At 39.6% G+C, this 21,016-nt stretch overlaps 1 protein-coding gene and 1 pseudogene across 1 annotated transcript in view; one reads left to right on the forward strand and one right to left on the reverse strand.

The window, feature by feature from the left end:
* The window catches only part of Ccdc6 (coiled-coil domain containing 6), a 112,845-nt gene that overhangs the window by 19,006 nt on the left and 72,823 nt on the right, over positions 1-21,016 (reverse strand). Inside the window, exons 4-6 of the mRNA XM_076834542.1 lie at positions 7,886-7,989; positions 5,759-5,919; positions 1,045-1,201 (exon numbers count right to left, since the gene is read on the reverse strand). Of these exons, the coding sequence (XP_076690657.1) occupies positions 1,045-1,201; positions 5,759-5,919; positions 7,886-7,989 (422 nt within the window). The remainder of the gene's footprint in view (positions 1-1,044; positions 1,202-5,758; positions 5,920-7,885; positions 7,990-21,016) is intronic.
* Positions 10,199-19,138, forward strand: LOC143381487 (splicing factor 45 pseudogene; annotated as a pseudogene).

Here is a 21,016-nt window from a genome sequence, read left to right on the forward strand (position 1 = left end):
AGATCAAAAGCTTTGGCAGCCCCCTGGATCTATGGCTTGGTGCTCATGTGGCTTAGGGTCCATACATGTGGCTTAATGCCTCACTTTTGCTGAGGCTGGCTTTGAACTCACCAACTTTGTCATCATTACTGCTACTCCTCAGACACCAGATAATCATACACTGACTGCTCAGTCGAGTTGGAGGGGCCACCAAAGAGGCTCGGTCTCACCTCTCACACTGAGATGTGATCCTAGCTCACAGAACCCTGATCCAGGGAATTTCCTTGCACAGAATTTCCTCACAGAAATGATCTGGTTCAGAGAAAAGCTAATCTCCTACCTATGGGTTCTTGTTTTGTATTTCAATTTAGATCTATTGCTTATCTTCACAACCACTTTCCTCTGAAGTTCAGAGGAGGAGGTAGAGAAGAGAGATCTAGATGGGAGAGAAAAGCTCAGACCATTTCCTCTAATTAACCAATGGATGACTCCCTCAGTTTAGCCCATTCCTAGTGAGACAGTGAGGAGGTTCAATAAATAGCCCCCTGCAGATGAAAAAAAAAAAAAAATACAACTTTAGTTTTATTTTTAAAAGTACCATCAAAAAGGCTCAGAAGTGATCCACTGTGCTATGGCAAGTCTTTGAAATAGCTATCTACACCTGTCTCTCCTTCAGCCTACAGTAAAAATTTGTTTCCTTGGGCTACACTACAGCTTGCTTATCCTTCTATGGGAATTTAGCTGTGCTTAATCTTTACACAGCTTTAACACAGTCAAACTCTGCTTCCATTTCTTCCCCCACCAAATATCTTTAAATGGAATTTCTTTCTTTATTTTCTGTTTAAGGAAAGTGTCCAGCCTCCTGCATTCGTCCATTCTGCACATCTATTTTAATGGGGTGGCATTCGTCCTCACTGTTACCCCCTCGATGTTAATTTGATGTGCACTTAAGCCATCTAACATCACCATATCTAACAGGATACAAAGACAAGTCCTTTCTTCAGACCTCTTTTGGTTTTTTTTGTTTGTTTGTTTTAAATCTGATGACGCAGGACAAACCCACACCTTTCATCATCCATTTCTAAGCTGGACTCGCTCTCGGAGAGCTGTCGACAGAGGGCTTCTCTTCTCTCCATTTCCCTCTGCAGCTTCCTCTGCAGCCGCAAGTTCTCTTCCCTCATGTGACGTTCCTCCTCCAGATACTGGGCCATTTTCTCTGAATCTGCAAAGCCAAAGTTCTCAATTAAACCACATTTCACACAATTAGTAGTCAAATCTTAAAAAAAAAAAAAAAAAAAAAGGAGAGTCCAGGTCAGCTCCTACACCGCAGAGAGGGCAATTACTCTGAGACAGTCTTTCTCACTCTCACGCATACAGAAGAGATCTGAATTTGAAGTTTATTGCAAGCATCAAAATTTATCACTGATTTACATTTAGAAAAAAATACAGAAGGCAGTGCTGGGAGGTAAGCATCTTCATTTCCATTCCTTTGCATTCTAAGGAGCTTTAAGCAGAAGAGGAAATAGAATTGTAACTGAGTCTGGAGGTAATGGCTTCTCTATTGCTGGATCTGGAAAACAGGGGAGTCCAGTTAGGGAAATGGATTCTGCCACAGGATGCCCTCCAGGTACCACCTTGGCTGCTTCCTCCAGGCACTGCAGATCACCTCTGGGGCCTGTCACACTTGTTAGCACAAGTATTGTCCCTGGTAAAGGAGGTGTGCAAAGAAGTACTGTGCTAGTAATGCTCAATAACAGTTAACATTCTCTTGATAAAAAAACAGAAATTAACAGTAAACAAGAAAGTTTGAGACTCATAGTTGAAATAGGCCTCATATATAGTGTGTGACACTGTTGCTGTGACAGATGTACAGCATGAGTCAGATGGCAGGTACAGGTCTGGATACTGCCAGCACCTTTAGGGCTGGTGTCCTGCTTATGATGTACACCCAGCCTCCAAGCTATACACAGGGCCCAGGATGATCCAGGCAGATCCTCTTCCCCAGGATATGAAATGGGAAATTACATCACTATGAGGTCTCTGAATCTCCTTCTGCTAAGTTCCCTTGTCTTTCTGAGGTTACTATTCATAGGATCATATCACTTTCTCAATAAAATGCAAAGCTCTCCTCCTCTACTTTCTGGTTGACCTGAGACAGAATCTGCTGTAACCAAGTAAACAGAAAAATTTTAGTATAAAACTCAGTATATACCAATTATCTTGCTTTCTTTGTTTCTTCTTAGTCAATGGACTTAGGAAAAATAAAAATCTCCATGTTTCTCTCCTTTGAAAAACAGCTGCAAATTCAGGGATTATGTGAATGTCTCTGAGAGTTTTCTATTAGTGGTTACTACTCTGTATTATTGGCCAAGTCCAAATTTAAGAACATGGGAGGAACTGAATGCGGTGTGATGCTCTCCCACATCTGACCCTACCTGGATTCCCAATGGCCATGAAATTTGTTTCAGCAACTCTGAAGGTCTAGCAGTTTCAGCAAATAACTTATGATGGTAACTGTTTAATGATTTCCAAGAACACAACAGTACAGAATGTTAAAAAGTTCAACATTCTTATTTTAGAATTTTTTTAAAAATTATTAAACACTATTATGTAGACTAAACACTAAATCCCCCAATTGTTTTCAATCTAGCTAGAAACCCTGCTGTCTAATCTAGACTCAAAAATCTCTTTAATTGAAGGCATGCTGGGAAAATATTTACAAAGTGGACTTTTAATATGAACAGTTTCTTTCTTCCCAAATACGAAAGTGTGCAGAATTTTTCACTTAGCTCTACTGGAAGCACAAGATGGGCCCCTGGGCTTACTTACTGTTCCTAAGACACAAGGGTGACCATCACAACAAGTTGCCTTTCTCTAACATAAACAGAAAAGCCTCCCAGAATTGAAGACTCATTAGGCTCACAGAACAGTTATTTAAGAGGAAGCATGTCTTTCAAACAAAATGTCAATTATTTAGCACCTGGGGCATTAGCAGGGCAATACTGAAACAAAAATCTATAAGAATATTTCCTAAGTGAGGTAGGGTCCTACATCCCCAGGCTTGCTTGCTTGCTTATTCATTCATTCATTCATTCCTTCATTCATTTTGGAGACAGTCTTGGTGGGAGGATTAGAAGAGTACCAGGCAATTCCACAATTCACTCAGATGTCAGAGGCACAGACAAGACACCAGGTGGATGTCAAGGACCCAGGCATAGAGGGTGGCACCACCTCTACTGGGCTTACTTGCCCTACAGAGTCACCCACCTTCCTTCACTCCCTAGTATTCAAGGGCCACAGTTTGTATTTCCTCCATCTTTGGCTACCTCCCAAAATTTAGTCAAAAATACCATCAACTGAGGGCAACTTCCAGACAAACTTGAAAGAGGAGGTCCACAAAGGATCCTAACCTGGTCCATACATTTTGTATTCCCTTCTAATTTGATGGGTAGGAAATACCAATGCCCAGACCCCATCTGAGCCAATTAAATCAGAATCCCTGAGCATGAGAGGCCCAGCCACTGTTATATTGAAGCTCCCAGCAGATTCTAATGCTCAGTTAGAGCAAAGAACTGTTGAGAAAGAGGATCAGGTTCACATGCAGTGAGACTTCCAGGTGGGAGCCAATGCCACATCTGCACCCACAGGAAGTACAAGTCAGCAAATCTAAGAGGGATGAGGCAGACGGTGAGGAAAAGGCATGGCTCATCCTCCAAGCCCCAAAGAACCAACTGCAGACAGCTAAAAGCCACTTGCTGCTGCTTTGGTTCAGCTGTTTTTGTCCTTATAAGCTCAGAATAGCACTTATGGATACCTGCGTTGGTATCTACAGTCTTTTCAGAGACCAAATTGTGTAGCAGGGAGAAAAAAGTAAAAATGAGAAATCCTTCCTCAACATTTTTCCCCCAAGAAGTTTCCTTGGAGCAAAACAAGGCAGGTATAAAAGAGCAAGAAAATGGCAAACTGACAGCACTGAAAAGAGCTCAGAAAGGTGATCAAAGGTATCTGTCTACTCAACGCAGAAAAACTCAAAACAGACAAATAATAGCTGAGAAATTTTGATTAACCTCACATGTTTTCATGGTGTATAATAATTAGTATATAGAAACCTGGGATACACATCAGAATTACTTGTATTTAACATTTAAAAAAAAAGATTTTTTTTGAGTCGTCCATATGCTCTACCCTGGTGTAAGTCCAAAACCTCTGTGGTGTTAGAATGATGGTCTGTGTCCACATGCTGAACCCTAACACCTATAAATGCTACTATTTTTCATGACAAAAGGAGCACTGCGAATGTGATTAAGGATTTTGAGATGGAGAGATTATCCCAGACCATCAGGGTAGGCCCAACATGACCATGAGAACCTTGATAAAGGGGGGCAAGGGCCAGGTGTGGTGGTGTGCACCTGTAGTTCCACTTGCTCAGGAGGTCAAGACAGGAGGATTGCAGGTTTGAGGCCAGCCTGGGCAACTTAGAAATATCCTGTCTCAAATTTTTTAAAAAATTAATTAATTAAGAGAGCTGGGGAAGTAGTTTGGTGGTAAAGCTCCCCTGAGTTTGAGCTCCAAAAAATTCCACCAAAGCCTGGAGCCCAGAAAGGCAGCAGCTTCTACAGGTTGGCAAAGGCAAGACCAAGGATCCCCTCAGTCTCTAGAGCCTCCCCACAGGAACACAGCCTGCTGACACTCTGATATTAGCCCAGTGAGACCCACGTCAGACTCCCGGCCTCCAGAGTTATTAGGTAATACATGTTGTTTTGACTACTGTGTTGGGGTGATTTGTTCCATCAGAAATAGGAAACTTATATACCGTACTTCATAAAGAGCCTGAGTGCTCCTGATGTACCGTCCCAGATGCTGACCAAACCTGTGTAGGAGTTTGGACTAGAACTGGACTAGAGCTTAAAATGAACCTCAAGAAGAAACAAAGAGCCACTGAAATCTCCAGTCACATTCTGTATGACCCTGCACAAGCACCTGGGATCTACGCTGTTTGATATACAGGTATCAAACATGTATGCCGAAATGTTCTCTGTACTTGTGGCCTTAAAAAGAGTCCTTTGGGATGGAGCTACTTAAATTATGGTATGATCAAAGAAGCAAGTGGCTTTTAACTGTCTGCAGCTCTGTAAGTATTAGCTGGGGCGGGGGAGGAGGGGAAATAAAAAACTTGCAAGACATAAAAAGAAAACACAAAGGTACAAAAAAGTATATTCATTTGTATGAAAGAATTTTATACACACAAGTTTATCTAAGTATTCAGAAATCTAGTTCCTTTGATTTCCAATGCAACATCTTGGCCTTTTCCAAAATATTAAGTATAAATATCAAATGCATTTATTCTTCAAATACCACGAACAAATGTCAGATAAGACTAAATTTAATAGGAAGGTAAACCCTCTATTCTCTGGCTACGTAAGTGCCTCCATAAGTGTATTGAAGACTCCTACACAGGTTTGGTTAGCACAAACTGAGAGATAAACATGGGATAAAAAGATTAAAAAATACCACCTGCAATTCTGGACACTTCTGATATTATTTGGATTATCTTCTGGAAGTATTCTAAACTGTTTGCTCTCCTCTACTGTAAGACTTAAAAAAATGCATTCCAAGATGACAGATACATTTATGAAAACATCTTTCAGCAATAAATACAATATGAATTTAATTAATACAAAATGACCAGTAAATTGAGTAATACCATGTATTTGGTAAATATATTAAGCCAAGAGATTAAAAAAAAAAAAAAACCTCAGTGAAATAGGAGGCTACGTACGCTGTAACTGAGCGGCTCTCAGTTGCTTCTTTAGCCTTTCCACTTCGTTCTTTAAAAACCTGATGTGACGCATCATGTTTTCTGGAGAATCAATCTCCATGGAGATATCTCTAGGTGATGGTGGAGCAGAGACAGGCTGGTCCAATTTCTCTTGCAGGATTCTTCATTGAAAAGAAAAATTTCAACAATGAAAACCATTTGCCTTCAAAGGACAAAACAACATGCTAGCTGGAAATTTTGTTTTAAAATCAAGCTCCTGCAATTGCCAGAATTCCCAGGGTTGCTTAACTCTCCTGCCCATTTTTAATTTGTTTGGTCATCCTAACTTGGTACTTTCGGTCAGAGGGCAGAGCTAAAAGATCTTACACCTCCTATTTTTCTTTTGAATGACCACTGGTAATTCAGCCTTACTGCAAAGTCTCTAACATTTGGCTCTGATTATTATGCCTGGAATACAGTGGGCACTCAGAATTATCTGTTGACCATTTAACGTGTTGGTTTTAGTGCACAGAGATAATAAAGGAATTCCATTCCTAATGCTTTTGGTCAAACTTATGAATCTCCATGGAGTATGAGGATGAAGTCACATAAACAAACTCAACATTTTTTTTTTTTTTTAAATGAACTGGGAATTGGATTCAGGAGCACATTAGCACTGAGCTACATCAGCAGTCCTTTTTGAGACGGGGTCTAGTGAAATTGTTGAGGCTGGCTAGAAACTACCTACCATTCCTCCTGCGTCAGTGTTCAGAGTCACTGGCATTACAGGCATGTCCCCATAATGCCCCAACAAGAAACAACTGATAAAATTTGTTTTTGCAAAACTGATGCCAAGGGCATGGCAAGGTGAACTGAGGCTCTCTTTCCTTCCGGCCAAAATAAGGCAAAAAGTTAAAAACAAAATTTAGTTAATAACTGGTGCTTCCACTGTTACATCAATTATCATTAGGTTGAAACCCTAAATCCTGATAGCTTTTGAGGTTAAAAAAAAAAAAATGAACATTTCATACTTTTCAACTCAATAACTTCATATTTATATATTAAAAATCTCCAGGTGCATTCTACAAAGCCTGAATGGTAACATCTTTAATCCCTTTCCATAAGCTGCTGGTGTCTCTGGGTTTTAACTTTTTACCTATGTTTGCCCAAGAACAAACCATGAATTAACTCTAGGTGTACTCTTTCTATAGAAAACTGTCAAATAGTGTAGTGGTCCCTATACTTACTACATAAAATATACTTAGTGTAATTCAATTTATTAGTATTGCTATAACAAAATTTATTCAATTTTACATGAATATTCCTTACAGATGTATAATTTCCATTTTTCTTAAAGCTGTGTGGTATGTCTGTACTTGTTAATCTAGAGGTGATTCAAAACAATTTATGAAAGCGCATCCAAACAATATTTATGACAGAAGGAATTTGGGTGGCAAACAAAAGATTACGGTGAAGTGATTTAATACTTTCAAGACACTCATTTTTTATACTTATATGCACATCCCACAGACAGAACCTTCCTACTTTTTTTAAGCCCTGTCTCAACTACTCCCAAAGTACAGTGATTAACTGAAAGCTTATTGGCATCTTGCACAAAGGGGTTGAATAAACATTGGTTGTTGAGTGATAGTTCATACCCCTACGAACATTTAACAAAGATGCTTCACCTTAAACGTGTATAGGCATTTCTTTACAGTAGGTTTTAAAACAGATAGTAATTCTTCTATTAAAGTCTCAGCCTTCCTAATTAAGAAAATTCTAGAGATGCATCATAATTGATAGCACACAGTATATCCTAAGTACTTTGGAGAACAGCTGCAGTAAGCAGTTCAACAAGGTGAAAAGTTGCAATTACAACTATCTTGAAAACAATTCAAAGGTGAACAATAGCACCATGAAGAATTCTGTTGTTGCCTCATGACACCAAATAAACAGAAATTCTACTGAGGAAGAGGACAAAGTGCACAGAGGCGACCAATACAGGAAGGCTTCAGAAGATTTGACTTATTTTTTCCTTTGGCAAATTATAATGATGTGTGTCACTCAAAGAAGTCAAATGTCCCATTGTTCACCTTCAGTCACACAACCACACCCACACCCCACACTGAAGAGCAAGACTAAACAAACCGCTTTTCAGCTTCAAGTTTATCCATCCTTTTCCAGAGACGATTAACTAGTGCTTCTTGTTCTTGTTCCAATGTATTTTCAAGGTCAATCTTCTCCCGTCTCAACTAAAGGAAGGAAAAAAGTTTTACCAAAAACGGCAGGCTACTGGAACTCTGAGCATTAGGAACACCTTGCTTGGAGAACAGTACAAATACATGACCAATCTTCTAGCACAGATATATTAAATGCTATCTGTTAGAGTCTGTAAACAAGTCTGGATGGCGCCTGGCAAAATGCCAGAGGGAGTGGTTTGTGAAGTAACTCCACTGAGTCATTAAGGGTGGAGATTCCTTATTGGTTGACTGATGTATCTAGTTTATGTTAATTAAGATAAGCTGTGTGGAATGTATATATACCGCTCCTGTCCTGCAATAAACGGCTTCCACTCCTGCTGTATCAAGGCACACAAGTTGTTCGTCACCCCCTGGTTATTTTGCCGCAGCCGGACTGTGGCAGCTATCTAGCTCACTCTTTCTCTCCTTTTTATGTAATGGGGATTAAACCCAGAAGTGCTTTAGCTCATCCCCAGGCATTTTATTAATTTTGAAAGAGGTTCTCATAAAGCTGCTATGTTGCTGAGGCTGGCTTTGAATTTGAGGGTCCTCCTACCTCAGCCTCCTAAGTCGCTGGGATTACAAGCCTGCAATACCACATTCTGCACGTACATCTAATTCTTAAACCTTACTCGAGAAAACCAACACAGACTCACTCTTTGATATGAATGCTTAATTGCCATCTGGCATATTAAATACTGAAACAAGAAATTCAATTAATCAAGGATCTTGGAAATTCTTCTCTAGGTGAGTTTGGGGCATTCTGTTTACTAGGAGTAGAGGACCTATCTGGACTTGTTCCTTGGTCCTACATATAGTTCAATGTTAAATCATGAAGGCTAAATTACCATTTATATAAATAACTCTAATAGGCCTGGAAATAGTTCTACATACTGGCTAATGTAGATGAATATACACTAAGACCAAAAAAATAGCATAAAAAAGATAACACCAACTTCACTAGGGACTGGTTACTCTGAGATTTGGGGGAAAGAAGGAGAATTTGATTTGAGGGAGAGTATGTATTTGGGGAGGGAATACCAAACTATTTCATTTCATGAGATAATGTAGACATGGGAAAAATTCATTTATTAGTCAATACTGAACAATATACAATAATTACTGAGAATAATGCCAGATACTGGATAAAAGGGATACAGCAATGAACCAAGGCTTCAGAAATTTCTACCCTCATGGAAGTTCATTTTAGTGCAGACCAAGACAGTAAACGAAATAAGGATATATATGTGAAATAGATCAGAAGAAAAAGAACTAGTAAAATAGTTGTAGAAATGACTGACCATTTGAATAACTTATTTTCTATAACTTTAGCAGCAACCAAGGCATCACAAAGGACTCCTGTAGTGACATTTCTCTCTCTCAAAAACACTATAGATTGAGGTAGTTATAATCACAGGCCTTGAGTACAACGTCTGGTTTCAAATTCCACAAATTCCACTTCCATCAACTACTAGTTAGAAAGACTCTAGGAAAATCACTATACACAATTTCCTCATTTACAAAATAGAGGATAAAAAATAATGTCTAGCTCATTAAATTATTGTGAGCCTCTAAGTAAGTTAACTCCTGCAAATCATTACTGATTAGCACATAGAAAGCGCTCAATGGTTGTTGGCAGTGATAACTGCTGTCTCTGATTAGCTATTCTACTTCTGTCCCACTGTTCTAGAACACAAGCTCCAGGAAGCCTCCACGCTTGCCTGCTTTGTTAACTGATGTACTCTCAGTGTCTAGAACATCTGGCCATTTACAGACCATCAACAGATACTGGAAGGTTCTTGAACAAGGGAATGAGCCCAGATCACATAGATTGAAATCAGAGCTTCAAAATATTGTTTGCATGGTGGAATGTGACTTTGGAAAATAGTTCAAGGGCAAGAAGTAGAGAAGAGGCAGAGAGTCAGCATAAATTAAAAAAAAAAAAATGCACTGTCAATGTGGGAGCCAGCTAACATGCAAACATCCCCCAGATACTGAACAGATCCCACCTCCAGCAATACCTCAACAGAATTCCCACTCACCTTGGTTAATCCCTGAGCTGATCAATTTTGGGCCCAGTTCAATCTATAATCATTTCTTTAAAGAAACACAATTTCAAGGAATTTACATAACCTCTGATGGCCCTGTGTTAAACTAAAAGTGAAAAGCAAGCATCACAAGAGGCCTCAGCTTGGGCCCTGATCAATTGAGTCAGCGGAGCATGGACGAAGACCTTGAAACCGTGAGGTAAAATAAACTTGTCCTGCTGTAAGTTATTCTTGTGAATAAGAGGAAATTCAAGAAGGCCTCATTTTATAGAATGAAATCTGTAAATGTAAGCCCAATTATTTCTCAAGTAGTCATGTAAATGCTAATCAATAACCATGAAAAGCAAACTCTAGAAAAAGGTATCTTTATCCATGTAAAACTTACGAGTCACTTACAAATCATGACCCATGAGTATCTCACTTACCTGCCCTGAGCCTCAGCATCTTCACCTATGAAATGAGAAACCAGGCTAAGAGAACTCTTGAGTTCCCTTTCTGGCTTACCCATCATATATTCTCTACACAATCTCAAGAGGCAGCTGTTCATGCTGAGGTAGTTTAGTCACAGATCCTATAAGCGGAAGTAACAAAAGAGAACACCTAAATCCACCCTCTTATTTTAGAGATAAGGAACCCACAAGCCTGGGAGATGGCGTGACTGAGGCAAAGTGTAGTCCTACAGATGTAGGACTGGAGAGTGGTCAAAACAGCAGTCAACATTGCTGGGCACACCCAAGCAGTAAGTACAGTCCTCTTCAAATTCCTCCAAGGGGAAAGAATTGGATTTTCAGTAAATTACACAGTGACCTGAAAGCTGTTATGATTTGGAGGTAGTTTTTTTCCCCCGAAAAAAACTCATGTTAGACAATGCAGGGATGTTCAGAGGTAAATGACTGGATTTTGAGAGCTCTAATCTAACAAGTGAATTGATATATTTGATGGATTAATAATTTGAAAGGACTACTGGTTACTGCAGGTGGGTAGAACACTGAACATGTGCCCATGAGGATTACATCTTGTTCCTGCTGGCTCCTCCCTTACTCTCTCTCTGCTTCTTAGCCACCAGAGTCAAGCAGTTTTCCTCAGCCATGCCCTTTCACCTTGATGTTCTGCCTCAGCGTGGGCCCTGATCAATGGAATCAGCTGAGCATGGACTGAGACCTATGAAACCATAAGACGAAGTAAACTTTTCCTGCTGTAAGTTTTCTTGTTAGGTATCTTGGTCACACCAACAAAAAGCTCACCAACACATAAGCCCATCTCTTTTGTCAACAGTCCTTGGGAGTAGCAGATTTAGTGGTAGCTAATGGAAAAGAAATAAGGACGGCTAAGGGAATTCAAGAAAGAATACTTAAAAACAGGTGATAAAATTTGCTCTACAATCTATTTCCATGAAGTATACAACCCAGAAGACCCCACCGTGGCAGTTTCCATTCTCTGGAATTTCATACTCTAGCACTGCCGTAGGAGTCTGTATTATCTTTAGCCTTACAAAGATCAGGGGCCCTTGTTTTCTCAGCTTTAAGAATCTCAACTTGTCAGCAACGCTGAGGATCTATCATTGGCACTGAAGGCAGAGAAATGAAAGGAAATCATATTGAATAACTTCCCCCCTTAAGTTCTTTATCAGGCACAACTCCTGCCCACCTAATTCCACATCTTATAGAATTACAGTCAAGTATACACATCAATTCTGCTAATTCAGAGTGGGAGACTTTCAGAGCTTATATTGTCCTGGACATTGTACAATCTTACAGTACAAGAAGTCAGAAACTCTTCCCTGAGATGGAAACATCTACCCCGTGATGCAATGCTTTTAATATTGTTATCCATCTGGAATAATCTTTCCAAGCTTGTTGTTTGCTTTTTATTTTAAATTAGATATTCATATATTAAGCATCAGCTTATCCATAGTCAAATATCTAATCCTCAGGTTGATGGCTCCCCTCCTGACTGTGATTATTATGCAGGTACCCAACACCAGTGGATACACTTGTGGAATATTCATTTAAAAGGCCGATTTGTAATTAAGTCAGTTCAAAGGACTGCCAAATTCTTTACTCCAGTTCAGTAGCTCCACTTCTCATTGCAGGGTGGTTAACATCAGCCAAGCATTCTTGTTATGTTCCTAATTATCCTCATAATGTTCTTCAATGGATTTGGCTCTGCTGAATTCATAGCCTGTCCTACCTACATCATCTCAGCAGGCAGGTGCTGACTACCCCTGAGGAAGCAGGAAGGTAGGGGCAGCCAAGGGATGGCACCCAAGGTTACCATGCTTCCTCCTCACTGGTTTTTCCTAAAGAAAACTCTGACTCTGAGGTGGAAATAGGGAAAAGGATGCTTTGCAAAAGTCTGATGAGAAGAACTCTAGCCTCAGTATTGTGCTCTGCCACCGAATGTGAAAGGTTCCCGTGCAATTTGTTCAATGTACTTTGAGGGATTTGGTCTGACCACCACTTTATCATCATTACCATGGGAAAATATAGTCGGAACTTCCAACATCTGACTCATTTATTTATTTAGGTACTGGAGATTTAACCAAGGGGCACTTTACCACGGAGCCACATTCCCAGTACTTTTTCATGGTTTTTACCTTGAGACATGGTCTTGCTAAGTTGCTGAGGCTAATCTTGAAGTTGTGATCCTCCTACCTCAGCTTACAGAGTTGCTAGAATTAGAGTCATGCACTCACTGGGCTTGATTACAAATGAATTTTTAAGTAGAATCACATTTAATTATTCAGATTGATATCGTTTCTGAACTTACTTCCTTACTTTGACATGCTAATACACAATTCTGGAATAAATTTTGGAAAGTAGTCCATTACAATCAAGACATTTACTTATGTAGGCATAATGAAGAAAAGGAATAAAGGACATCATACAAACAGAACAGATAATACAGTTCGTTACAGCATATGATTAAAAAAAAAACATTTAAGATGATAAAAGGAGTATACCTAATGTTTATAAAAAATAAACAGAATACTCTAAGACCTACATTGACCAGACTCGTAGTTGAACAGATTTTTGTTGTTTTTGTTGTTAATGAGAAAGAGGCAAATGAAAACAAGTGGGAGATGGGAATTAACAATTCCCCAAATCTTGCAAGTTGTCATTTCTGACAGCTCAGCCCAATCTCCTATCACTTTATTATGTAACACAATTCATGCTAAATTATTAAAAATGCTAAATGGGAGGTACACTAGAATCACTTGGGAAGATGAAAATTTAATATTCAGAAAATGACTAAATCAGAAAAATAAACATTCTTGTTTCTGCTACAAAGTAGACATGACAAAGGGTCTTGCCTCATTCCATTTACTTTCCCATACACTTCAGTTAATCCAAGGTGTACATATACATTGGAAAGCAGTAACTACCAGGACTTTTAAGGGGACTATTAAAATATATCTATGCTGGGAGTGAAAGGGGAAATACTAGAAATTAGAATGGAGCGAACTATGTTATATATATGCATTATGAATATATCAAAATGGACCCCACTACTATATAAAACATACATAATACATGTAATATATTTTATAAAAATAAAATATATCAGATGCAACTGACCCAAAAATAGCTAACAACAATGCACAGTGGTCCTTGCTCCATAGCAAACCTTTCACAAATTAAAGCAATAGAAAAAGAAACTTAAGTGCAGTCAACGTCAGCTTTTGCTGAGGTAACTGGTGGAATTTTTCTCAGTCCTGGCAACGCTCCTCCTAAGCTGGAAGACATCTGACCCTTGCCTTCTGGAAAATAGTCTTAAAAAAGAAAAGAAAAAAGCAGCCAATTTGTGTTACAGATGATTTAAGACAGGTGTTCATAGACCACAGAAACCCTCAAGGTACTTATTTGATTAATCAAGCTGCAACTGTCTTCAGAATCCAAAACATGTTCTAGGACATCCCCATGGCTCTTGCAATGCTGAGGACAGAAAGAGCCAAGGAAGAAGTCTAGGTTACAATCACCACCAAAAATAAATTTATCTATATACATCAGAATATAATGATAAAGCCAAATAAATCAGAAAGCAAAATATATATGGATGTCCTTTGTGTAAAAGCAATAATGTTGATATTTTATCTGCCTATCTTTTTCCTACCCCGTGCAATTTTTTAATGAACAGCTACTGTTTTTAATAGAAAAAAAAAATTAAAAGACATCTTAAAAATCTGTTTCCTTATATAAGTAGTAGTATACCCAGTAATAGTAATTCATTAATAGAGTATTAAATTATACATATTATATATCAAAGGAGCCAAATGACTCTTAGAAAGATAAATGCAGTGAAGTTTCAACCTCCTGGAAAAGAGAATTTTCTAGAAGCTCAAAATGAGCCATTACTACACCATACATCCTTTTTTTCCCTCCAGAGATTGGGAGCCAAGCATGATGGAACACACCTGTAATCACAGCAATTTGAAAGGCTGAGGAAGAAGAATCCCAAGTTTAAGGTGAAACTCAGAAACTTATGGAGACCCTGTCACAAAATAAATAAATAAAAAGGTCTGGGGATGTAGCTTAGGAGTAAAGCTCAGCTGGTTGAATCCCCAGTACCCAAAAATTTTTTTAAAAGGGGGTGGGATTTTATTCTTTAAATTATAAGATTTGTTCTCTGAAACTAACAACATCATGACATAAAAATATTGTATTAATATATGTAAAAATGACCCTATTTTATAATTGACCATCTCAGTAAATCTTGCTTCTGTTCAGTGATGCTGAGAGATGAATATTTATTTATTTAGGTATTGGAGACTTAACCAAGGGGCACTTTATCACTGAGCCACATTCCCAGTACTTTTTCATGGTTTTTACTTCAAGACATGGTCTTGCTAAGTTGCTGAGGCTGCCCTGAACTTGTGAACCTCCTGCCTCAGCTTATCAAGTTGCCAGGATTAGAGTCATATACACACTGGGCTTGATTAGAAATGAATTTTTAAGTAGACCCACATCTAATTATTCAGATTGATATGGTTTCTGGACTTATTTCCTCACTTTGACATGCTAATGCACCAATTTACATACTGGGTTCATAGTCTGGGGGGATTTTCAAGCAAACAACATTGATGGAAGGCAGGTTTCAAGGTATTGGGTGTATGAGACTGTATGTGTTTTTTTTGTTGGTGTCTGTTCGGGGTTTTTTTGTTTGTTTGTTTGTTTTGGGCAATATATGGAGCCCAGTGAAGAAATCCTTGGGAAATAAGTCATATGTGTAACTGTCACAGGCACACTACACCATCAGTCCATTATCTAAAACAAGATTCAAGAAAATAACCTTAGGGAAACGTCTTGCAGACCTGGCAGGAGGCCAGTGCATCTCCTGTGTGTGTGAGAGAGAGAGGGTGTTAGGAGATGAGGGTGGAAGGAGATGCACCTTTATCCAAAATGGAGGTTTCCTTGATTAAAAAATAATTTCTTCCCTGTCCTTACTATAGTCATTAAACTTTCTCACATGAAGATATTTGAGTTTACTTAGTCATTCTCCTAAGGAGAATGTCTTTACTAAGCCATCAACCAAATTCCATTCTGATTCTAAGGAAACAGTCTTTGTGTATTTCAAAATAACAAGCAACTAGAAAATCTCACTATAGTATATTTGTATTTTATTGCTCTTGCTGCAGCACATCCATGTCCTTCAATGTAATAGGCAAGGTCTCCCTCCCGAGTGCATGACCAGAAAATGCACACTCTTGGATAGGGTGCTGCCTCTCCTTTTACACACAAGACATTTTAAGTATTTTTCCTCCCATCATATAACATATCTGTGCAAACTGACCCATATGGCAAATGTTACCCAGTGCTTCAAAATAAAGTCTGATGAAATGGAATACAATGAGTTTTTGTACTTAAGAAAGAGGGAAATTGCTGTTTTAGATATGAGGTGTACCCCAGAAGCTCATGTGTGAGACAATGTAAGAATATTCGTAAGTGAAATGATTAGATTTTGCGGTGTGGCCTGATCAGTGCACTAATCCACTGATATGGATACTGGGTGCTAACTGTGGGTGGGATGGTGTAGCTGGAGGAGATAGGTCACTAGAGGTATGCCTTTGCAGTTTACTTTTTGTCCCTGGTGAACAGAGGGCTCTCTGCTTTCTGATACCATGTCCTCCACCATACCCTTCTGTCACGTTGTCCTGCCTCACCTGCAGCCTAGAGGTATGGAGTCAGCCATCTATGGACTGAGACTGCTGAAAAACTAGTAACCAAAATAAACTCTGCTTTCTCTATATTGTTCCTGTCAGGTCTTTTGGTCCCAGTGACAAAAAAAGCCAATGAAAAGAAAATGCATTTAGCCAGGTGGAGGGTGGGTGGGTATTCCTCTTTCATATATCCTGCAGAGAGACTTATCTGTGTCCTCTGACAGAACTCACAGGCCAGGAGCTCAGCCTCTCAGTGGGCTTCTTGACATCCCAGCAGGTCCAGGATGGCAAACAAATCACATCAACTGAACGCAGCCTGCTCAAGTTTGTGGGGTAGGGGAGAGAGGGAGAAGCAGGAGTATTAAACCTAGTTAGCCTACTTCCAAGAACAAAAAAAGCCTGCGTATTTTGCCACTATGACCTGAGGTTTGTTTCCCACTTCCCCTGAATAGGTGGGATTCTTGTACCCAAGCTTCTGAAGTGACTGAAACATCCTCCAGGATTTGCTATGATCCAATTCTCACCCAGCCAACTTCAGGGTTTACTGTGGTAACATCTACCTGTGCTCTCTGTGCTTATCTACAGGAACAGACATAGGTTCTGATGTTTCATCAAAAAACAGAAAGCAGGGCAGCAAATGATGCATAACTATTGTTAAAAAATGAGGGGATTCATTCCCCAGTATGGGAGGAGTGGGGTGGAACAGAGGAGGAAAAAGAAGAAGATAAAGATGAAGAATAAAATAAAAGAAAAACAATAGTTGTTTGAGGGAACTGCCATCTAGGCAATGTTTTTGTAATTTTGTACTTCTTTTTGTACTTGTTTTTCAAATTTTCTGGAAAGAGTAAAGAATTGCTTTTACTATGCAAACATTTAATTTCATGAAAGATCCTAAGACTTCCATAATCTGAGATTAGCATTTGAAATCAAACTTCAAAGTATGCATGGCAGTCACTAAATTTTATATCCATATTGCAAGTGTATCCTCAAGGAGCAGAGTTATTTATAATGCTTTCAAATGGTACACAGAAACCAGCACTATTACAACAGATTCTTCCCACTTCCAGAATTTGCAAGAAATACCTTGTTTCCCCAACAATAAAAAGATCAGGCAAGGATGAAAACCTGAATGTAAGCCCCAAGATACTCAATTCACTGCTGCATAAGTCACAATGACACAATTATCTGTGAAACTCACTAGTTTCCATACCTACTAAAATCAGCATAAGACCTTCACGGCAACTGCAGCCATGACAATTAGGTTTGCATTTTGAATCAGTTACCTTCTAGACAACAAGACAGAAAGGCACCTAGTAACCTTAACACCATCATTACCATTTTTAACACCTGAAGAGTCACTGTTCAAAGAGTTTGAAACTAATACTTTTCTTTCTGATAGAACTTACGTTAAATATTCCCCTGCAACTGGGCAAAGGGGAGGGAAGTTAGGGAAGAAACGGGGGGGACAGGAAAGATGGTGGAATAAGATGGATATCAGTACCCTAGGTACTTGTATGACTGCACATATGATGTGATGCTTGCTACATCATGTACAACCAGAGAAATGTAAAGTTATGCTGTAATTGTGTACAATGGATCAAAATGCATTCTGCTGTCATATATACCTAATTAAAATAAATTAATTAATTTTTAAACATGCACAAAGCTGTGGGCTCCTGCTGTCTGCAGGTTTCTGTAGAATGTGGCTGAGCTCCACCTGCTACTGCCATGACCCATGGACAGAGTCAGCCAGACAGACTGGCAATAGGCTAAAAAGATAACCCTGTATGATGACCTGGGATTGGAGATCAGCAACTCAAAAAACAGAAGGCTGGTTCCAAAGCTTCCAACTTCCACAGTCTCAGCTTCAGATAAAGAAGGCAGCTCACTCACGTAAAGAGGCAAAGGACAAAACAAAGTATAGCCCTTTCTCCAGTCACAGGCCTAAAGTAAAGAGGCTCCTCAGACAACTGGCAAATTGTGTTACCATCACACATAACAGCTGGCCTGCAGGACACTGTTACCAGTGGGTTTTCTGCAAAGTTGTGACCCCCTTAGCTGATGAATATGATCCTGTGTTTCCTAATGATTATGAGAAAGGAGTGAAGTGTCAAAGGGAAGATCGAAAGAAGCAGTGGGACTAGAAGGACATAGGAAACAGAAGAAAGAGAAAAGAGGTGTAGAGACAGGAAGCTTATGAGTTCTCAAGGCAACCAGACCCAGATTCTGATGAGGATCAAGATTACTAGGTAGGAGGAAAGGAAGTGTAGGAAGAGCTGCCATCACCTCACCCACTTCTCTTGTAGAGAAAGACAAAAGAGTTATCCCAGGATTTTCCTTAAGGAGAGGATTCAAGTCCTCGATCACAGTCTTCCAAAGCTGCTACTCCTTCGCAAGTGTATGATGAACGAACGGGGTAGACCAAGGTCTCCAATCAGGCCTAGCAACTCCTCCTTTGCTAACATAGGTGGCATAGTAGCACATAAGATCGTGAAGAACTATGGCATTGGGAAGGCCAGGGTCTAGGAAGCACTAGCAGGAGCTGAGCACCACACTGCTGCTGGAGAATACTAGCAAGCAGGATGGCAAGGTCATTGTGGGCGATGCCACAGAGAAGAATGCATCCAAGACATCAGATTCAAATCCATTAACTGAAATACTCAAGTGTCCTACTAAAGTGGTCCTACTGAGGAACATGGTTGGTATACAAGAGAGGCAGATGAATACTTGGAAGTTGAAACCAAGGAAGAAATGTTTAAAAAAATGCCAACATTGGAAAAATGTGTGATAGCTGAAATTCCTGGTGCCCCTGATGATGAAGCAGTTATGAATATTTTTAGAATTTGAGAGAGTCAAATCACCAATTAAAGCTGAACAGGAGGTATTTTGGTGGAAGGGCAATAAAAGCATGGCTTACAATTTAAATAAATTCAGGGTCTTGGATTTGGCGGAATGAGTTTGATTTTAATAATTAGAGTCATCTCTAATGATCTTTAAATGAGCTCAGACAGAGCAGAGAAAAAAAAAGGCAATGGCCCCATGGCTATTGAAAACTGAGACTTGTGGAAAGACTCCCAAGATGTGTTATTTCTTTTTCATTTTGTGGATTTTAATATAACATAAAAATACTTTTTTTTTTAAAAAGTGAACAAAAATTAAATCTTTTCCCAAGGATTACATTCATAATTCTAAATCCCAGCCCCTATGATTCACTGCAGTTACAGATGGCACTAGGAAGAGTGGGTGTCACTCTGCATTATCCCTGGAACCTGGAATCTCATTGGCAACTCTAAATCACCTGATGCTGTGTAGTGTAACAGCACTGGGCACCATTAGCATTATGGCCTGGATGGGCCCTGGGACAGCTACATGGCTGTCTCCTGCAGACTCACTCTAAAGACAAGCTGACGCCCTCAAGCTCATACAGCCACTTTTGCACCCCAGCTCTCTCCATGCTCCTTAATGAAGAGGAAAGACTTGGCTTCATATGTTCACAAACTCTGTATTTTTAGGTGATACTTGCAGCCATGTTTTCTGTCCATCTCCTCTCCTAGTTCTCTCTCACACATCTCTGCTTCCTTGAAACAAGGCTGCCCTGGACCTCCCTGGACAGCATGTGCCCTTTTTTCTGCATCAATATCAGTGCAGCTTCTAATCTTCTGCACTGGACGGAGGGCTGCTTCCCCCACCACAGTACTTTGTCCAGTGCTTCTTCATCACTAGCCACAGAATATTAGTGTGCCAACCCTGGACCAGGCTCCTTGAGGCCAGGGATCTTTGCCATCTTTCTTAGGAACACAAAACCAGCACTTAATAAAAGTGCAGTATGTGTCATGTGATCACATCAACTGGATAGTGGCCAAAAATGAAAGCCAAAGGGGCTGGGTCACAAATGATATTCGACCATCAACAGATTCATAAACTGAAGAGATGAGTGACCAGACTGAGGAAAGTCGTGAGGCATCTGAGGCTAAAATATATATACAGGTGCATCTTCCCAGGAAATGAGTAGGACAAACACACTATAGGAAATAGATGATGGCTTTCATTATTAATGACAGCAGCTACAATTTTTGGAGAACTTACTAGATATGAGTCACCAGGAATATGATGGACAGGTCAACAGTGTCCCTGCTCTCCTTTACTTTAATAGGGAATGAAGGGGAAGAAACAACTGAGCAGCATGTGAATGTTACAAGAGGACTGAATGATGCAGAAAGACAGCACAGACACCAGCTGCCAGCATGAGGGGTCAGTAAGGCTTGGATAGGGATGGGAGCAAGTGCTCTAAGCAGAGGAAACAGGTCTGTGAACATCTAGAGGCAGCATTTTGTACAGCAGAGCGTGTTTTTCAAACTGCAGGTCACAACCCATTACTGGATTGTGATATTGGTTTAGTCTTTTACATTAAAAAAAGAAGAAGAAAAGAAACAGGATTGAAGAGAAAATCGGTGCAAAGCACAGGATATCATCTTATGAAACTGTGTGTATCTTATGTATATCCTGTTACATAATCATCAGCACACAAGGTTACCATGTGAATTTCTTTCTTGCTGTGCTGTCTGCATTTGAACAATTCTCCCTCAGAGGGAATGAAAGAACTTCAGTATACACAGACATGAGAGAGGAGGGTGGAAGATTAATCCTCTCCCCAAACATAGGGATTAGACATTATGACAGCTTCACAAAAAGGTCAAATTGCATGCCTGGGGTCACAAAGCTTATTACAGATGGAAGAGAGACTTGAGCCCAGGGAAGTTTCCTTAAAGATGTAGTCATTATAAATGGATATTAATGAAATGAAATTACCATACCACTCCTAAAGTCAACCTTT

This window comes from Callospermophilus lateralis, chromosome 15 (assembly GCF_048772815.1).
Source record: "Callospermophilus lateralis isolate mCalLat2 chromosome 15, mCalLat2.hap1, whole genome shotgun sequence".
NCBI lineage: Eukaryota > Metazoa > Chordata > Mammalia > Rodentia > Sciuridae > Callospermophilus > Callospermophilus lateralis.